The 17,964-nt window shown below is 39.5% G+C and overlaps 1 protein-coding gene across 2 annotated transcripts in view; it reads right to left on the reverse strand.

The window, feature by feature from the left end:
* Nucleotides 1-17,964, reverse strand: part of ZSWIM6 (zinc finger SWIM-type containing 6) — a 112,302-nt gene that overhangs the window by 19,806 nt on the left and 74,532 nt on the right. Inside the window, exons 5-8 of one of the 2 annotated variants that reach the window (XM_055790938.1) lie at nt 6,844-7,023; nt 5,106-5,282; nt 4,660-4,806; nt 1,651-1,797 (exon numbers count right to left, since the gene is read on the reverse strand). In XM_055790938.1, the coding sequence (XP_055646913.1) occupies nt 1,651-1,797; nt 4,660-4,806; nt 5,106-5,282; nt 6,844-7,023 (651 nt within the window). The remainder of the gene's footprint in view (nt 1-1,650; nt 1,798-4,659; nt 4,807-5,105; nt 5,283-6,843; nt 7,024-17,964) is intronic. The other variant, XM_055790939.1, reaches the window with a different exon arrangement.

Consider the following 17,964-nt stretch of genomic DNA (forward strand, 5'->3'; position numbering starts at 1 on the left):
TATAAAGATTACATGTAAATTCCACACAGACTAAGCCCCAAATTGCTTTAAAGAGTACTACCAATTCATCTGGCACTTCACAGACACACCATTTCACAAAATGTTATTTCAACCTGTGGCAGCTTACAGTGTAACTTGGGAACAAAAACTTATAATGGACAGATGTAAGGAGATGGACAACTGCAGCAAATGGAGAGCCTGAATGCATTTGGTACACTACATAAGCATGCACAGGACAAAGTTACTTTTCAAAACACACTTTCTATTTCATGGGATTGATTTGATGTTTTGGTTTTTATATACATAATTGTGAAGAATCTGACTTCTGATTTCTTTTAATTTAGAAGTTCTTCCAGAATCAGTGGATATGGGGTTAGAAATTTATTACAGACAATCTAGTTGAATAAAAGGAGTTTTGAGGCAAAGCCCTGAGAAGATTGCTGATAGTTCATCAGTAATGCACTTCTGTCTTCTACAAAAAAGCTGCAGGTAGAGGGATGAATCCACAGTTCCTGTCCACACAGGAGGTGGTAAGAAGCTACTGCAGAGGTGGAAAGAGACTGAGAATAAATTATTAATCAGTTAAGCTCCTGGGAATCAAATACTGAAATTAAAATGGGCATACACATCCTATCCTAAATCACGTAGCAATACCGCAACACTGCAACTTGTATCATTATAGATCATATACGTGATCAATTTTAAGTGTTCTGTCATCAATTTGAAGTACACTATGTACACTTGTAAGTCCAGTAACGTCCTGGGCTGCATTTGGGGGAGGGCTGCCAGCAGGCTGAGGGAGGTGATCCTTTCCCTCTCCTCAGCACTGGTGAGCCCACACCTGGAGCACCATGTGCAGCTGTGGGCTCCCCAGCACATGAACATACTGGAGCAGATCTAATGCAGGGCCATAAAGTTGATTAAAAAAATGCAGCATCTCTCACATAACAAGAGTGAGATGACAGGTGGGATTATTCAGCCTGGAAAAGAGAAGGCTCAGGAGGATCTTACCAAAATGTATAAATATCTGATGGGGGAATGTAAAGAAGACAGTGCCAGACTCTTCTCAGTGGTATCCTGTGACAGGACAAGAGGCAATGGGCACAAACTGAAATACAGGAAATTCCATCTGAGCATAAGAAAACACTTTTCTATTGTGAGGCCTGCTGAACACTGCAAGAGGTTGCCCAAAGAGGCTGTACAGGGTTCTTTCTTGGAGTTATTCAAAACCCATCTGGACAGTCCTGGGCAATCTGCTCTATGCCACCCAGCTCTGAGTAAGAATACATGTACTAGATTATCTCCAGAGGTGTCTTCCAATTGCATCAATTCTGTGATCCTGTGATTTTCTGCAATTTCTCAGAGAGAGAACACAGCAACATATGTAGAGAGGGCTGCTGCTATAAAGTCTTAGTTTTATTTCAAGTATGAAATACAGAATTGTCTTCAAGAATGAGTAACTGGTATTTTTTTTAGTGCTTTCGTATTTTACTTTAAACATTTTCTCTCCCTTCTGTTCTCTTAAGGAATGTACATGTGAGTTCTTATATTATAAAAACACTGGCTTTGAAGCTGGCTCAGAAAGGCAAGATAGAAAAATGCCTCTGGTAAACAAACACATGGAAGACTGCTCCCTTTGCTTGGTCTTACCCGTAAAGTCTGAGAATCCATGGAAGCTCTCATCATCCACCCTGCAGGCTTCCATGAGGCTACTGAAAAGGGTGCCAATGGGGTCCAAAGGGTGTCCCACCCAACCTTCAAGATTAGTTATTGAGGTTACTCCCCTATGGAGAAGTTCTGTGACAGAAAAGACGGAGGGAGGAGGGAGGGAAAGAGTGTATGTTAGCCATACAAAACCATTATAAAATTAAAACTAATTAAAATGCTCAGTACAGAATTCAAAGTATTCCCAGTAACTTCTGCTTAGAAGAAGAAAACAGAATCTTTCAGGGTGAATTCACTGCTGTTTGTAAATATGTTAAAAGAGGGAAAAAAACAAAAAGAACAAAGGCCAAACACGTTAAGTACTAGCCAAGTGAATCACGGGTCAAAAATTTCAGCTGCAGTGTCTTTTGAAATCTCTTACTTGATACCAGCAACTCTTCTGAAAACATCTCCTGAAAAATTACAGCAAAGACTTTTTTTGGTAAAACATTCACCACAGTTTCCTCACCCAGACACAGCATCATTTTTACATTTCAGGTTAACCTGATGGCACTGAAATAAATGAAAATATTCTAAAGTATGTTCCAATTCCATAAATAAAATATGAGCTTATCTTGCATCTAAATATTTATTGATGTAATAAACTCAGGATGACAGCTTCCTTAAAAAAAAAGAATAATAAAATGTTTAAATGAGGTATACAAGAAAAGATTGTCCTTTAAGTGGATCAATTGCATTTTTTTTTTTGTCATTCTAAAATTTCAGTTCAGTATCTTCACAGAGACTTTTGTTTTTGTAGCCCTTACCCATCATTCAGTTAGAACATGAAAAAATTGTTTAGCACAGTGAATTGAAGGAAGTGTGTTGTGGTAATAGATGTTTGAGATTCCCCAAATTTCTGTGCCCTCCCCCCCCCCCCCTCCCGCCAAGAACCTTATAGCAACAGCTCCCCTTTGACTCCAACTCCCAACTTTTTCCCTCTTAGACACATACATGACTGGACTATGAGAGATCAGACACATTATGGGTCACCATTTAAAAACTGTGTACAACCCATTATACATGCTCTGTTTCTGTCCGTTACTCCCCAACTTCTACCTGCCTCTGCTCTCTCTTGTTCATGAAGTGCCATCTTCCTAAGTAACAATATGTACCATCACGGAGCTTTTAAATCCTGATTCTTGCCCATTTAAGTGTGTAGGGCTACAAAATGAAACAGTCACAATGGAGGAGGGTGTTGGGTTTTTGGGTTTTGTTTAGTATTTTTCCCCCCAAAGAATCCACTAGTACGTAATACAAAAAACAAGTAAATCATGGTCTTACTAAAAAATAGCAAGTACTAAAGACAACAGGCAGAAGCAAGTAATAATACCAAAAAGGATTAATCACAGTGACTTCTTACTGACTCACTTATGTTCCATATATTCTGCTGTGCTTACTTATGAGCTTCACTCCTGTCATACCAAAAAAAGGCTTCAGTCCTCCAGTCACAGACATTTAAATTTAAATCACACAAGTGATTCCATGGACATCAGAACAGTCATATGATAAGCTAAGTAGAAGCCTGTGGTGTTTGATGAACTAAAATCTAAAGCTAGTCTGTAGCTGCAGAATTCATCTGCTTATAGAGAAGACACCTCTTTGAATACTGAAAAATGTGCTATTTCAATAATTCCACACATATGAGGGAAAAAAAAAAAACCAAACAAAAAACAAAAGCCAGGGAGTGACAACACAGAAATGACAAACCTCTGTTTCGGGATCAGATGGATTGCTTTTCATAAACTCCATTTTTTATTTAAGATATCATAATATTAGTTGACAGCTATAGAAACTGCTCAAAGGGAAAAAGAGCTTAACAAAAGTATTGAATGTCTAGCTACTGCATTAGCAACTGGGAATGAAAAGGAGTACTACCATGACCAGCCTATTCACAGCAGACCCTTCACACTTGCCAGTGGTACGTACACACACGCGCACACACATTGACACAGGCCCTCCTTTCTTAACCCCCAGGACTGAGAAGCTAGAGAAGCTGCAATGCTTTTAAGGACCACTTGTTAAGTAAAGATTCTACCAAGTAATAATAAAAAGTGCTTTTAAGTTTTTTTCAAATCCAGGATCCATAATAGTGCTCAAAAAACCCTACTTCCTTGGGTACTGTGGGGGGAAAAAAATATGGAGGCACACAGGAACTCTTAGGTCTTCTTTTTTTTTTTGAGTCAATTATCTACCTTGTCTTCTAAATGCTCATTTCTGGGAAAACATCTGCACACACACTTGAAAAATTTACACATGACTTCACACTGGTATTTCTGCCTACAACGCATGAGGATAAACATAGTTAAGAGCATCAAAGAGGATCTAAAATAAAATTTGAATGAAGGGTTTCTTGTAGCAGCAGTGAAAGTAATTCTGGTTTTATAAAAAAAAAAGTATTAACCCCCCCCCCCCCCCCAATCCACTCAAAAAACCAACAACCAATCCACCTCTATTCAAAATTTTAGGCATTTTAAGAGACTCTTCTGGAACAAGCTGCTAAATCTGATGAATTTCTGTAGTGCAGACTTTGCCTTATTGTTAGCCTCAATGTCAACTTTATGCTTCAACCTTAGAAATACACACTTAAGCTGAATTGTGTGTCAAAAAAAATCATCTTGACACACCTGACACACCAAATGCAAAGCTCTGTTTAAAATCCCCTAAATTACACAGGGTATCTGCTGTGTAACCAAAAATCCTGACTGGATAAAGGCCCCATCGTGCCAGAGCTGTTACGGAAGGTGGAACAGAGCCCTTGCCCTGCACAGCACACAACCCAGCTTACACAAAACCTCTGACATCCAGAACAGGACATCACCACTATGATTGTTTGGGCTGAAGAGTTAAGTCACCTCTTCTGCTTTAGTTTAAAAACTGGTTGAACACCACAAAGTTCCAGTCCAGTGTTGTCACCTTGCACATCCTTCGCCCTTCTCTCTTCCCCACATTTACCTTTCTTCTGAGCCCGGAACATTTCCAGCTGCTTCTGCTGCTGCCTTCTTAGTGTATTAACAATGGCTATCGCTAGCCTCAGTGCTTCTCGTGGGTATCCATGAGATCGTAATGCATCCACCCTTGCACAGGCTGTAGGAACATGTTCTAAAATGGAGAAAATAATTGAGGAATAGCAATGCTTCCGTGTCTGCAATGGCCTGTTTTGCTAGGTTACTCAAAAGGCCTTTTTTGTTTGGTGGGGTTTTTTTGTTGTTGTTTTCATTTTTGTTTTTAAAACTACACAAGAGACTTAAAGGCTTACTTCTGAGCCAGCATCTCAAGGGAGCTTCTGTTCCTTTTGCCAGGCTTTTCATTCATCACCCCACCATCCCCCCAAAAATAAAGCCATAGAAACTGAACAAAGCAGCGAGTCATGGAAACGTCTTTCCGGTTTAGCCACTTACCATGCCAGAGGGGCCACCCCTGAGAGTCAAAGAGCAAGTTTTCAGTGTCGTCATGGTAACAGTAGTTGGTGTACAGGTCACTGCTGATAATGTGCTGTAAGTGGCTGTCCTGCCAGTGCAGATCGCACGCCTCAATGGCTCGAGTGAACACCGTCCGATGTGGCCTGTTTGATGAATCTGTCATTTTCACAAGTACAGAAAACTGCATCAGCTTTTACTCATTCATATGTGAATCAGTCATTCACAGTACTCTTGTCTTCTGCCTATTCACCAGCCCCGACCGACAGCAGGCTGCTCTGCCCCCCTCTGCACCGAGCAGCCCGCAGATGACATGTCACATCCTGCTAGTACCCACCAGCTCACACCAGGTGCGTACCATTCGCTTTGCGTTCAGAGGGATACCTACAACCCAGCCTGACTGGTGCCAAAGAGGACATTGCAGAGGGAACAGCTAGAGATGAAAGACATTCAACAGCACATATGGACTCCTCTAAAAACATACCAGAAAGTATATGGCATGCAGCTACTCAAGCACCCCCAGCTTCTCCCCTCCTCAGACCAAGAGCTACCAGGATGAGGGATGGATAAACATCGCATGAAAGATTTTTAGCTGTTCTCTTTGAGAAGTGACATTAACTTTTGAGGAATTGTGTAATTTTTTTTTGTCATAAACATATAAAAATGCCATAAAGTGAGATACTGAGGCCACAGGCTGGACATAATCCTTACTGGATATATACGTATGGCAACCCTCCACATGGCACTGTGTCTATGAACGTTGAGATGCAGTGTCAGTTACCACTAGCCTGCCCAGGTTGGGCTGAACATCATGGGATAACAGAAAGCAAAACACCTCTTTAGGGATCTGTATGCTGGAAGAACTTCTGTTCCCAGCTAGTTGCAAGATTTAAAAATGAACCAAGTCTACTTCTTTCAGAGGTAATCTTTCAAGAAAAGAAACAAGAAAAAAACATTTAAGTCCGAATCTGCCACCTCCCAAGCATTTACTTTTTAATCTTATCATAATCATATGAAATACATATCAAAATACTGAGGGTTTTTGAGGATTATGAGGTTATCTTCCCAGGTAAATACCCTGCATCTTCCCCAGTAGCCATCTTTCCTTGAAGAGGACTGGACAAGGCTTCTGTCAGGTTTGATAATCACATTTTAGATTAGAAAGCATGATATCAAATAAGAAAAAACACCTCCTCCAAGACAGCAGTCTTGCGTCTGCACCCCACACACACCTGGCAATGCAGACTGCACATACAGAGCATATCACAGACAGCTGCTTTAGTTTTTCACACACAAGTTTAATGCAGTTGCCACAGATCTCTCTTTAAATAAGCATCAAAGGCTTTATAACTGCAAACAGAATAAAAAAAACCAACACCAGAAGGAATACAAGATTATAGCCCAGCAAAGAAACAACAGCCCTTTATATGACATACTTCAAGGACATTCAGTTTTCATGCAACACATACGTAGAAGCACCAAGTGAAAAGTTGTAAGATCTAAACACAAATACTTGCTTTGAAAACACTGCAGCCCCAGCACAAAAAAACACCTATTTACCCTTACTGCAAAGATAGTATTAGTTAAAATAATTTTGGCTCGTCTACCCTCAACAAGAAAGTTACTTGTCCCAGGAAAGAATGCTGAATTCCGCAAGGCTAGAGTATATAATATAGAGGTTATGTTATATGTTGCAATCAGTGCATATGTTTAGGCTCACCTTGGTTAGCATTTGCACCCTGAGGCAAAGCATTGGTTAAATTGGGCAGCTCGTTTCCATGGTTTCCATCTTCCCAGGGACAAACATCCACACTGTTCCATTTTTTCAGCTGTTTTAGCCAACTGGACTTCTGCTCCAACTTGCAGTGGGGATTTAAGACTATACACATCCACAGAGCACCTGATTTTAAAAAAATTGCTAAATTATGTTTTCTATTAAAAATGCAGCAGCCAATGACTAATTGCAAACTTCTGTACTGTAACACTTTTTCTCCCCTAAAAGGCTACACTGCTTGCTTCCTAGCTACACCTGACATCAGACTGAATTCCTGATGCAGGATCTTGGAGCCAGAGTGGCCCATTTGAAGCAGTTGAAAGACTGTACCAAGCCAACTTTCTCAATTAAAAGGCATTAAGAGGTCTTTTGCATTAGAAAATACAGTGTTCACAATGTGTAGCTCATCAGTCAAAAGCGAACAAAAATTCACATCAAGTTACAGCAGGAAATTACTCCAGTGTTTCTTATTTTTGTACCAGAAGCAGATCTTGTTTTCTACAAACAAGAACTATGTATCTTCCAGTTTCACACCACAGAAACCAGAAGAATTACATTAGTAAGACATGTATTTTGTAAACATATACCTCCACACTCAGAACCCTGCAGAAGTACTGCTGATCATTCCCAGATACATCTGCGTCTCAGAGATCCAGCAAATACTGGTTTTGTGCAGTCTAAGTAAGGTATTTTCACTGCAATTACTTCAGTAATGTGGTTACACTAGAAAATTTGTTTTACAATTTCTGTTTATGGATCTCAAAGGGAAAGACAATTTACACTGACATTTCACACATACTCTCACTTTGGAACCTGCTCCCTGAGACTATATAGCAGGGCAGACATTAATACATCAGGGTGTCTAGCAGCAATTTTCAAATGCAAATATTTTTCTCTAGATCAGCTGTCTTTTCATCAGTGTGAACTCTGACAGAAGTATGAAGACATCTGAAAATACTGTTTAGCAACAGTTCATCTGCTCATTAAGAGCGTGCCTTATACACTGCATGAGGTTCAGAGAATACGCTTGAATGATGCAATCTTCATGACAGGCTAAAAAAAAAAAAAAAGAATAAAAATGCAGCTGGTTCTTCTAGGATAATAAAATTCTCACACTCAAGTATTCCGTTGCTAACTAAGAATGCAAAATGGATACCCAGAGCACAGGCCACCACATTACATTCATTCCTAAAGTAACTCGGCATGCAGTATGCCACAGCACAGGAGCCAGTGAAAACACAGCTTGATCCTTAAGGTTCCCAGTCCGCTGGTATTCAGAACAACATGGAACAGGGAAGTAATATCAAAAAAACCCTGAAAACCACAATAAAATATGATATGGTGCAGTTCAGAACACCAGAGAGACTACACTACTGTGGATTATTACTGCAAAGTAGTTAAATACAGTACAGCAAGTGTTTATCTTTTCGTTTTTTTGTTTGTTTGTTTAAGTGCCTGAAACTAACCATGGGTGTGAACAAGGCCAATACTATTTTTAAAAACTTCTTTTTAAAGAAATCAAATCATATGACTTTCTTTAGACACACTTGTCAACACACTTCACTCTCCAAAGAGAGTCAAGTTACAACTGGTTCTTGTTATTAATTATCAACGTATTCAGCACTGCCCAAGAAAAACAACTACATTTCTTGCAGTCTGCAAAATAAAACAGAAGATGGGGCATATTGGAAAGCCTTGGAGAAGTTAGCTTCTGCTGGCTTTTTTATTTTCAAAATCAAGTATCACTTGGGAGACTCCTTAGGGAGACACTGTACCTCTCCAACATCTACAACAACAAAAAAACCATTTAATACTTCATAACCAGATCGCCAGTGTTTTCAGACTTAAGCAAAAGCAAAGCGGACCTGAACCACATTTGATAAGTATTTCCATCATCCAGCAAGGCGGAATACACACTACTGATTGCACCACGTCCCTACAAAGTGAGTGGTCTTTTCATTTTCCACATTTCAGAAACACCACCAGGGGCAAAGGAATTCACTAGCCCTCATCAAAGGGCCTCCACTATGTACACAGCACATCTAGGTGGCCGGAGAGGGAAATGATACACCAAAGTTTTCAACTCCCTTAGAAAGAAGCTACGTCACACATAAATACATTGTTAGCAGTGACTGACTGAGAAACCCAGGCTATTTTTATGGAAATTAAGCGCAAGAACAAGTGTACTTCCACCAAACCCCATACAAACCACCTAAAATTTCAACAGAGCCCAACGGCACCCTGCTCCCAGTGACTCCAGGGTGAGCTGCACACACATCTAGACCTCGGCCAGCTTTCACGGCTGCCCGATTCCCTGCAGGAGGAGGAGAGAGAGGCAAAACTCCCCATGAGAAGAGAAGGGAACAGAAAGAGCCTCAGGCTCAGCTCCTGCAGTGCTACAAAGGCTACCATCTGGGAAAGGATGCATAGTGCCAATAACCCTGCACTCTTCAGACTATTTGGGTTTCTAGGCTTTTTTGCTTGGGGTTTTTGTGTGTGTGTTTCTTCCTCCCCCCCCCCCCCCCCCCCCCCCCCGCATTGTGCATTTGCCTGTGTTCATATTTCTTCCTCCTCCTGCTCTCTAAATGCCTTTCCCCTCCCCCGACATCTGCTCCATTCTGGATCTTTCAATTCCCTGGTTCTCCTCCTGTCCTAGCACTGAAACGTCTGAGGAAAACATCCACTTGGCCCAGATTTTTACCACATGACAACTGGAAGGAGCCTGGAGGATATTATTGCTATTTCATTCTGATGCTGCTCAGTGGAAGCCCCCCTGAGCTCACCCTTAAATGCCACCACCAACCTGAAGGCTTACACTGGCCTCAAATAAGAGATTCTCCTTTTCTGCCTAATAGCTCCCGTACAGGGAACTGCTGATCACACTTACCCTCTACTACAGATAAGGCTTACAGAAAAATGAAGAGCCGCTACTTGTAATTTGAGGGGATGGTATCTTAATTAATTTCCAGTGACTTCAGCCTGGAAACTGCTGCTGGAGAAAGTGTATAGTTAAAAAGAAGTTTCCCAAAATAACGTTCCTGGCATTCTCAAGTTTACCTGTTTGACTAGATTTAATGATGTCACCAATGCCACCTGCAATACGAACAAATGTATCATTAAATGAAAAAGACAAAAACCGAAAACACACACACATCCCCACCCAAATCCACCAGAGAATGCGTTTGCGTTCACATACTCTGTTTTTCTCGAACACATCTCACTCTTCTTCCTGCCTCCCTTTCCCCAGGCACCAGGTACCTTTTCATACTTATTCTCACCAGGCTGACACATCTTCCGCCCACAAACTACATGGTACTGAACAAAAAGTAAAATTCTGCTTTGAATCCCTTGACTATGTCTTTCCAATGTAAAACTCCTCACAGCAAAGTGGTAAAATGGTCACAACCAAATATATAAAATCTTTTTCCCAGAAGATAATTGGAAAATAAGACATGCTGCACCTACAATTTAATATTAATTTCACAAGGGAACAAATATCAAAACTGTCATATTCCAATGAGGAATTGCCTATTTTGATTCAATACTGATCCTTCTTGACCTCAAAAAAGCCAGCTTTGCCAAAACAGACTTCTGACAGCCCTCCTTTTGAAAATGCATGGCTGTTGTTTGTCTTAAGCATGCCTCACACCCTAAAAAAGAACAGGTTACATTACTGTTTTACACAGTGCATGCCTTCCTTGTGCATACATGGGAACATCAGTACTTCTGTGTTTCTCAGTAGACATCCATACCTTTGAATTCATGGGGGAGAAAGGGACAGCATGCCTTTACAATTATTAGGATTTAAAAATGCAAACTGAAAAACATTAAGAAGTATTCAGTCACAGTAAAAGTAGATGTTGTAATAATTACACATCCTGTATATACATGTATTCACGAAGCCAAAGGAAAGGCAAGGCCTGTATGCAAACTCTGCCGAGAGATTAAGTATTGCTCCGTTTTCATAAACCCCTCATATTTTACTCTTGCCCCAATAAACGGGAAGGTGGTGATGGAAACTGATTTAATATGGGGCTAGGATACTGTCCACAATTGAAGATCCAGCACACAAGTCTGTTTGACTGTTTTATTACAGTCTTCCCAATAAATTGCTTTTCCCAGAAATACTATGCTGCCTTCTCAGGGCTGCTGTGTAGCTAGAGCTTGGGTCAGCATTTCCTCATTTACAATACCTGTGTAATCAATGGCTGAGACTTGGCCTTTGCTTTGGAATTTTACACTTAACACACTTAAGATCAATCCATTCATTTACAGAATTAAAATATGCAAGAAACAGATGCACATCTACAGTGACATTTATTTGCCCTTCCTATTAATGCACATCTCTTTCTTAAAAAATAAACCCCCATAACTACCACATAACAAATGTTAGCAGCATCTGATAATTTCAAACAAAATGGAGCCAGGTAATCAAGATCATTCCCTTTGTGCAACAGACAAATCAGCTTCAGCACTTGCCGCACACTTGCCACTGTGCCCCATTTGAGCCTGATCAGTTCTATCACAAAAGCATCATTCTCCAGCATTGGAAGTGCCAGAATAGAAACAATACTAGGAGACAGAACCTATGACCCCTTTAAAAAGCAGAAGTGTCAGCAGAAGATTTTAAAGTGGTTTACATCTGGCTTTTAAACACATATGCACTTTCACTGGGACAGCCACTCTGAAACCTCAAAGGCGGCAGTGTATGGGATTTATTGCTTTTAAATGAGAAGGACAAGTGCTTTCAGGATGAGTGGTAAAGCCACTTCCCTCCTTCAGGCATGGACAGATCTCCATCAGAACAAAGCATAATCAGAAGTCCCATTGGAGAATGCTCCAATTAAACAGTTAATTTTATGGAATAGTGAAGATAGGCGAAACACTTCAGCGCTGTTCTCTCCCTGATAAGAACCCCAAGGAAAAGTACTCCCAGCATTCAGCTGGATCCAGGTTGCAATTCTATTCATAAAAACAATTCCTTAATGCATTCAGATTTCTTTCTGCAGCCTTCAGAATAAAGGTCTTTCTATGGGTGCTGTGTTTCTTGGAGAACAGAATGTTTCATTTTGCTCTAATTCATTCTATTACTGAATTAAACTTTGATGTATTGGTCTTGACAAGTGCTTCATGCTGATTGTATTGTGTATGATAGTATAATCACTCCCCATGCATTTCACACTAGCTGGCTGATTAATGCAATAGATTACCTGCAGCATTGATGGCAAGAGGGAATCATTGCCCTTCTGCACACTAAACTCCAAATGTGCATTAGAAGGAGTGGAGGTGTAACTCAGGGACAAAAAAAATACCTAATTCCTTAAGCTTCCCTTTCTCTCTTGCTGCATGCTGCTGCTCCAAGGGTTAAAGGCGCATGTGTATTTGGCTGAAAGGAAATGGGTATTTACATATTGAGATTCTATTTGAAGCCATCATCAGCGACATGCTCTGATTTCTGTGTCAAGTAATGAAAAACTCCTGCTCCCGCCTTCCTATATTTTCAACTTTTAGCACAATGGAAAAAGGAACTAACCAAGTACTTCTGTCATTTTGCATGAGCCTGTTGTGCTGGACTATGCTTTGAGTTGGTTTTAAAAACTGCTGCATCTTTGCAGACGTTCTGCCAGTTTGCCCAAAAGGCTTCACGTAAGAACAGAAATTTGCTTGAAAGGTACAGTACCTACAATCTCCCTAAAATAGCACTTAGGCTGTCATATATCCATTAGATGCCCCTCTGTACACCTAAAGTACCCTGTAACCTAACCATTGTAACAAGACATGGGCTATGCCTTTCCACTACAAAGCCAGAAGTATAAAGCATATGCAAATTAATCTCCCTGATTAACTTCCCCAATATTCACAAAACTATACATTTCTTCATAATCAACTGAAGGTAAAAGCAACTGTTAATACCAGCACAAATAGTACAAAAATACTATTTTATGACTATCTGAATAAGGTGCTTCACAATTTTAAGTAGTAGGTAATATTTACAGCTAGGTAGTGAACACGAAGTCTGCTCCTGCCCATAATAGAGATCAGATATTTTATCAAATGTTTTAACTGGTAATACACTCTCAGCAGTCACAGTCTACTTTCAAGGACTTAATTTTTCTTCTGAAAATTGCTAAATTTGACTACTAACTATAAATACAATAACCCACCTCTATATAAAATTACCACTGAGATGAATGAGTTCCTCTCAGGGTACATTTTTCTAAGAGGATGCAAAACTGTAGTTTGAGAAGTTCATCAAACAAAACAATGTATTAATAAAAAAAAAAGAAAGAGATGGAAATACCACTCATTTTTTTTAAAAAAGTGGAGCAAGCGCAAATACTCGCTTGCACAGTGACGTTCAGAAAAAGTATGATTGCCACAACTACGCTCACAAAATGCAAATAACCCACTGTAACTGGCCAGAAGAACACACTGATTGTCTAGTCTCAAATCCTTTCCACTCCAAGATTTCCGGAGTTACTTTTATCTTCCAGTCCAAAAGCGATTGTTGAATTTTCACAAGAACAATATTCACAATATTTTAATTAGTATTTCTAATACAAGAACCTAACAGCTCCTGGTTAGCTGATCTATTGTCTGGCTACCACAACTCTAAATTCTAAGCTTATTTGTAGTTTTCTAGTTGAATTTGTCCAGATCCATCTACAACTGTCAGGTGTCTTCTGTTTGCTTCGCAGAAATTTCTTCCCCATCCATTTTTAAGTCTACGTAGGTATCTTAAAATTCTGAAGGATTTCCTTTGTCTTGCTTTGTCAGACCCAAGCAGACTCAAGATTCCTGCACCTCTCACTTTACATTTCCATTTTTTAAATTATTTTTTCAATATCCATTCAAGACAGAAAACTGCAAAATATCACAAGGCTAGATTGCTGACTAGTAAAACTCTGAGAAGTCAGTGAAGATTCAGTAATTCTTCTCCAGAAATCTATTACTTCTCTCTAGCTTTGGTGTTTACTGAAAGTGGTGCTGGAAAATTAAATTGCAGCTTAATGTTACTGAATTAAAAATATTAAAAATAAAGAGTGAGAAGAAGGAAAAAAATAATGCAAAGTACCAGCTTGGGCTTACAGTAAAACTCTGCCGTAATCTTGGCAGTCATGATTCCACAGTTAAGGGCTGCAGTGATTCCTGTACCAGATCCAATACAGAACAATTTTTTAGGACATTTATAAGTAAATCAGACTAACATCTTAGGAATAAAAACATCAAAAACTATTTTAACGTAGATACTTTAAGAAACTTGGCTCCTGTTGTAGTAGAAGTACTTTCCATCCAACTGGACTAAATGGAAACCCAAACTTTCTCTATGGCATTAAAAATAAGCCCCTCAAGCTACGTTTACAAACTGAAGTTAATTATTTTCATCACTATTCCTCAAATCTGATAAATGACACAGGAAAGAATACCCTCTTTGAAAATAGCTCCCACTTACTGTCATACTCTGGCCTCATATACCCTCATTTCATATACCATTATAGCACATGCCAATAATGAAAGAGGAAGGAAATCATCCTCGGAGAAGATTGTCAGAACCCACCTTTGCAGAAACGGAATGGAATGAAGCCTGGATTCATTCACAGGGGAAATGAAGGTGACAGCAACAGCCAAGACACTCCAGGGCCATGACAGCAATTTCTTTAAGTTGTCATCCATAACTTAGAGCAGCAAAACTGTCTTGTGATGCTAACTCACCAGCACTGTTAATTTAGTGCCTCCAATAGCACAAATCATTCAAATACACTGACATGCATTAACAGCTCATTCTGTGAAAGGGCAGATGTACCTTAAGTGCATGAACTGAATGCAGACATGTTTTATACCTGTATGGCAACCACACCACAGCAGCTAAGACTAAACAAAACTAAAGAGAGAAAGATTATCAATTAAGCAAAGACAGACTACTAGATATGACACACATATTGTATCTTCAGTTGTAAGCCAGCACTATCTACAAGGCCCATGATGAAAGACCAAGGGAAATGGTGCAAAGCATGGCGCATTACACCTCCTTTAAAACAAAGGTCTTCTACAGCTTTCACTTCCAAGGCCGAAAATGTACTCTGTGCAATCAATTGATCTAAACTTAGAAATTTGAAGTTAACTATTTTCTACAGGTGCAGGGCATGGGTACTCTCCTTAGCTTTAAGGCAGAACATGATGCGATTAGAACGTGGGATACTCAAAGAAATCATGACAATATGGATATAAGCGCCAAAGAGCACCCAAATTTGAAACTTAAGAGCCTCGCAGTACCATTTTAAAAATACCATTAAATATAGGGAAATGTGAATGTTTCTACTGCACAGCTGATCCTAAATAGGGATTGCACAAAGTACGCAGCTCCAGAAAAATGGTATTAGAGCACAAAAACTAGGATTCTTTTTCATGGCAGCTCTGAAGTATTCATCAAATTTGGCATGAGGAAGGAATTTCTCTAGAGCCATACTGGCAACAACCCTAGCTGCTTTTGTCCTTTTTCCCCCCCTCCACTTAAGTACTAAGCAGAGATAAGCTGTTTAGAACAGCTGGCATGTCCCATTCATACAAGTTTGCCTCTAATCGCTAAGGGAATGAATGCCTGATATAGAAATATAGACGAGTAATAGCTTCATTTCATTAAGGTTAAAAGAATCTAACTTGGCATTTTCTAGAGATGAATATAAACTTTTATCAGAAAAATTCAGAATGGTTTTCAAATAAAAAAAAGGATTTAACACCCCCATTAGTTTGGGAAAATGACAACTACATCTTTCTTAACTAATTTATAATGATACCTTGCCTAAACTCAACATTTAGAATTAAGATCTACAGATGAGGAGCATAGTGTTATTAATAAAAATTTAGGCATGGTCCTTCAGAAAATACATTGTTCTATTGCTCTACGTGACATGACCTTGTAAAATGATATTTTAGTTTTAAATTTTAACACAAAAATTTATTACTCTAATCCAGAAAGTGGCCAAAATATCATCAAACATGAACTCAAAGTAGACCATCAGGTTGTTCCAACATTTAAAAAGTGGCCCACAACAGGGCAAAGTGCTAGTGAAAAACTACTTAAGACTACTAGAACTACTTTTATGACAACAACCTATTTAGTATGCATAACAGAAAAGATTCTAAGGGATGTCACCCAGGAAAGCTTTATCCCAAGAATGAGGCTCATGGTGATATCATGAAAGATTCCTACACTTAAAAGCTTTAGAGACCAACAAGTAGTTGAGGTAGACAGGACAGGCTTATGCATTAAAATGCAGCTGGAAGTGCAGAATACTTTTTAAGTTCTCCTTGACATCATAAAGTAAGAGATTTTTATCCACTGCCCTGCCTTGCAAGCTTTTTGGAGACACCCTCCTCCCCATGACACAGCCATCACAGTTTTGCTCCACAAGAAACTAATCTTCAACTTAAAACAGCTCTCTTCCCCCTTAAACAGTTCTTAAATATCAAAATGGAGGAAATTACTAGAAATGTTTGTTTTGAAACATGCAAATTATGTGACGTTTCTTCACCATGAAGGCAAGAGGATATAAAAATACTGAAAATTGTACTTACAAAAAAAAATATCCGATCCTGTAATCTACATGTTGACAAGCTACTGGGCTCTATCACTACACCAAGCAGTAGATACTTGTCTTAGATTCTTCTACTTGACTGCTTTCATCAGATTAAGCATCTGGGATTTAATTTAACAGTTTCAGCTTTATTAAGCTGTCACAAGAGCAGCCCCGCTTTGATAACAGTAGCTGCTCCAATTATGGCTTGGTTTAGGGTTGACAAGTATAATGATTCATTCGTGGCACATGAGAAGCAATAAAAGGTTGTTTTGCATTACAGCTTTAAAAATGTGGGCACTTTTTTTTCATTTAATTTGTCACTTAGCTTTTGCTAAGAGGACATTTAAATTGCAGTAAAAGGCAAATGGGGCTTTTAGTTTAAATGTAATCCCCATATTTAAATGATCTGTAATGGCGTAGTGTTCGAGTGGGAACACTATTGTTTCGCAGTGGGCCCTGATGGTGACATGTGACATTTGTATTCAGGTCCTGTATTATCCATGTGGCTAAAGGGCTTCCAATTTCATTTCACAGCCAGAAGCCTGCAGAAAACACCAATTAACTTGCAGATCCCATTTGCCGACAAACCTCAGCCTCTTCCCAATGTCTGGCATCTGGCAGTGCTCAACGTTTAATTCCAAAGCAGAGCCTCACAGTCATCATGATCCCTCAGCTGGAGCACAAAGTCAAATTTCCCTCGCTTTTTAAGGAAATCTTTTCACTTTTGTAAAGACCAAGAAACTTCTCCTTAATTTTTCATGGATGAATATTAATGGATTACTGCTGTAGTAATATTGCATGGTCCATCTTTTCCCTCTAGACTACAAAAATGTTAATTGACCTTTTCTTCAAATATCAGCTCAACAGGCAACAGCAGATATTTGCTGTGCATCTTCTAAAGTAAATTACCTGAAATGATTCAAATGGGTTTGCAATTGAAACTATGGTATACAATCAACATATTTTGATACTGTCAGAGCAGCAGTGCAGTTCAGGGCTGAAACAACAGGGTCTGCTCAGATTGCAAGTACAGCAGCTGATGCAGTAGTGAAGTGAGGCTGGAGGTCGCACTGTGGCTTTTTGGGATTTACTGTGGCACCTGTAATTTTGCTTAGACAGAGGTAAACAAATCAATTTGATTGATCTAAAATATTGCTTATTTGATGCTGCAGGCAGAGAGTCCACCTCCTCTACCTGCAGACAGGTGCTGTCAAGAAAGTGACATTAATATGAAACCAATGAAACAAGAAGAGGAGTCACTAAAAATTTAATAAAACTTGTTATGTTTATTGGCAGCACATGATAAGACTGCTACAGGTAACAGATGGAGAACACATTTCTGCCTCTCCCACCACCTACCAGCTCAACCCACATAAGCAATGAAGCATGAGACCCTCCAGTTTTCAGTATGGTGGGATACAATTTTGCTGTGTACATGTCCAGCTAAGCACATGCCCTGCTTGGTAAAAGCTGTTATTCCCCAACAAGC

The sequence above is a fragment of the Falco peregrinus genome, chromosome Z (assembly GCF_023634155.1).
Source record: "Falco peregrinus isolate bFalPer1 chromosome Z, bFalPer1.pri, whole genome shotgun sequence".
NCBI classification, from domain to species: domain Eukaryota; kingdom Metazoa; phylum Chordata; class Aves; order Falconiformes; family Falconidae; genus Falco; species Falco peregrinus.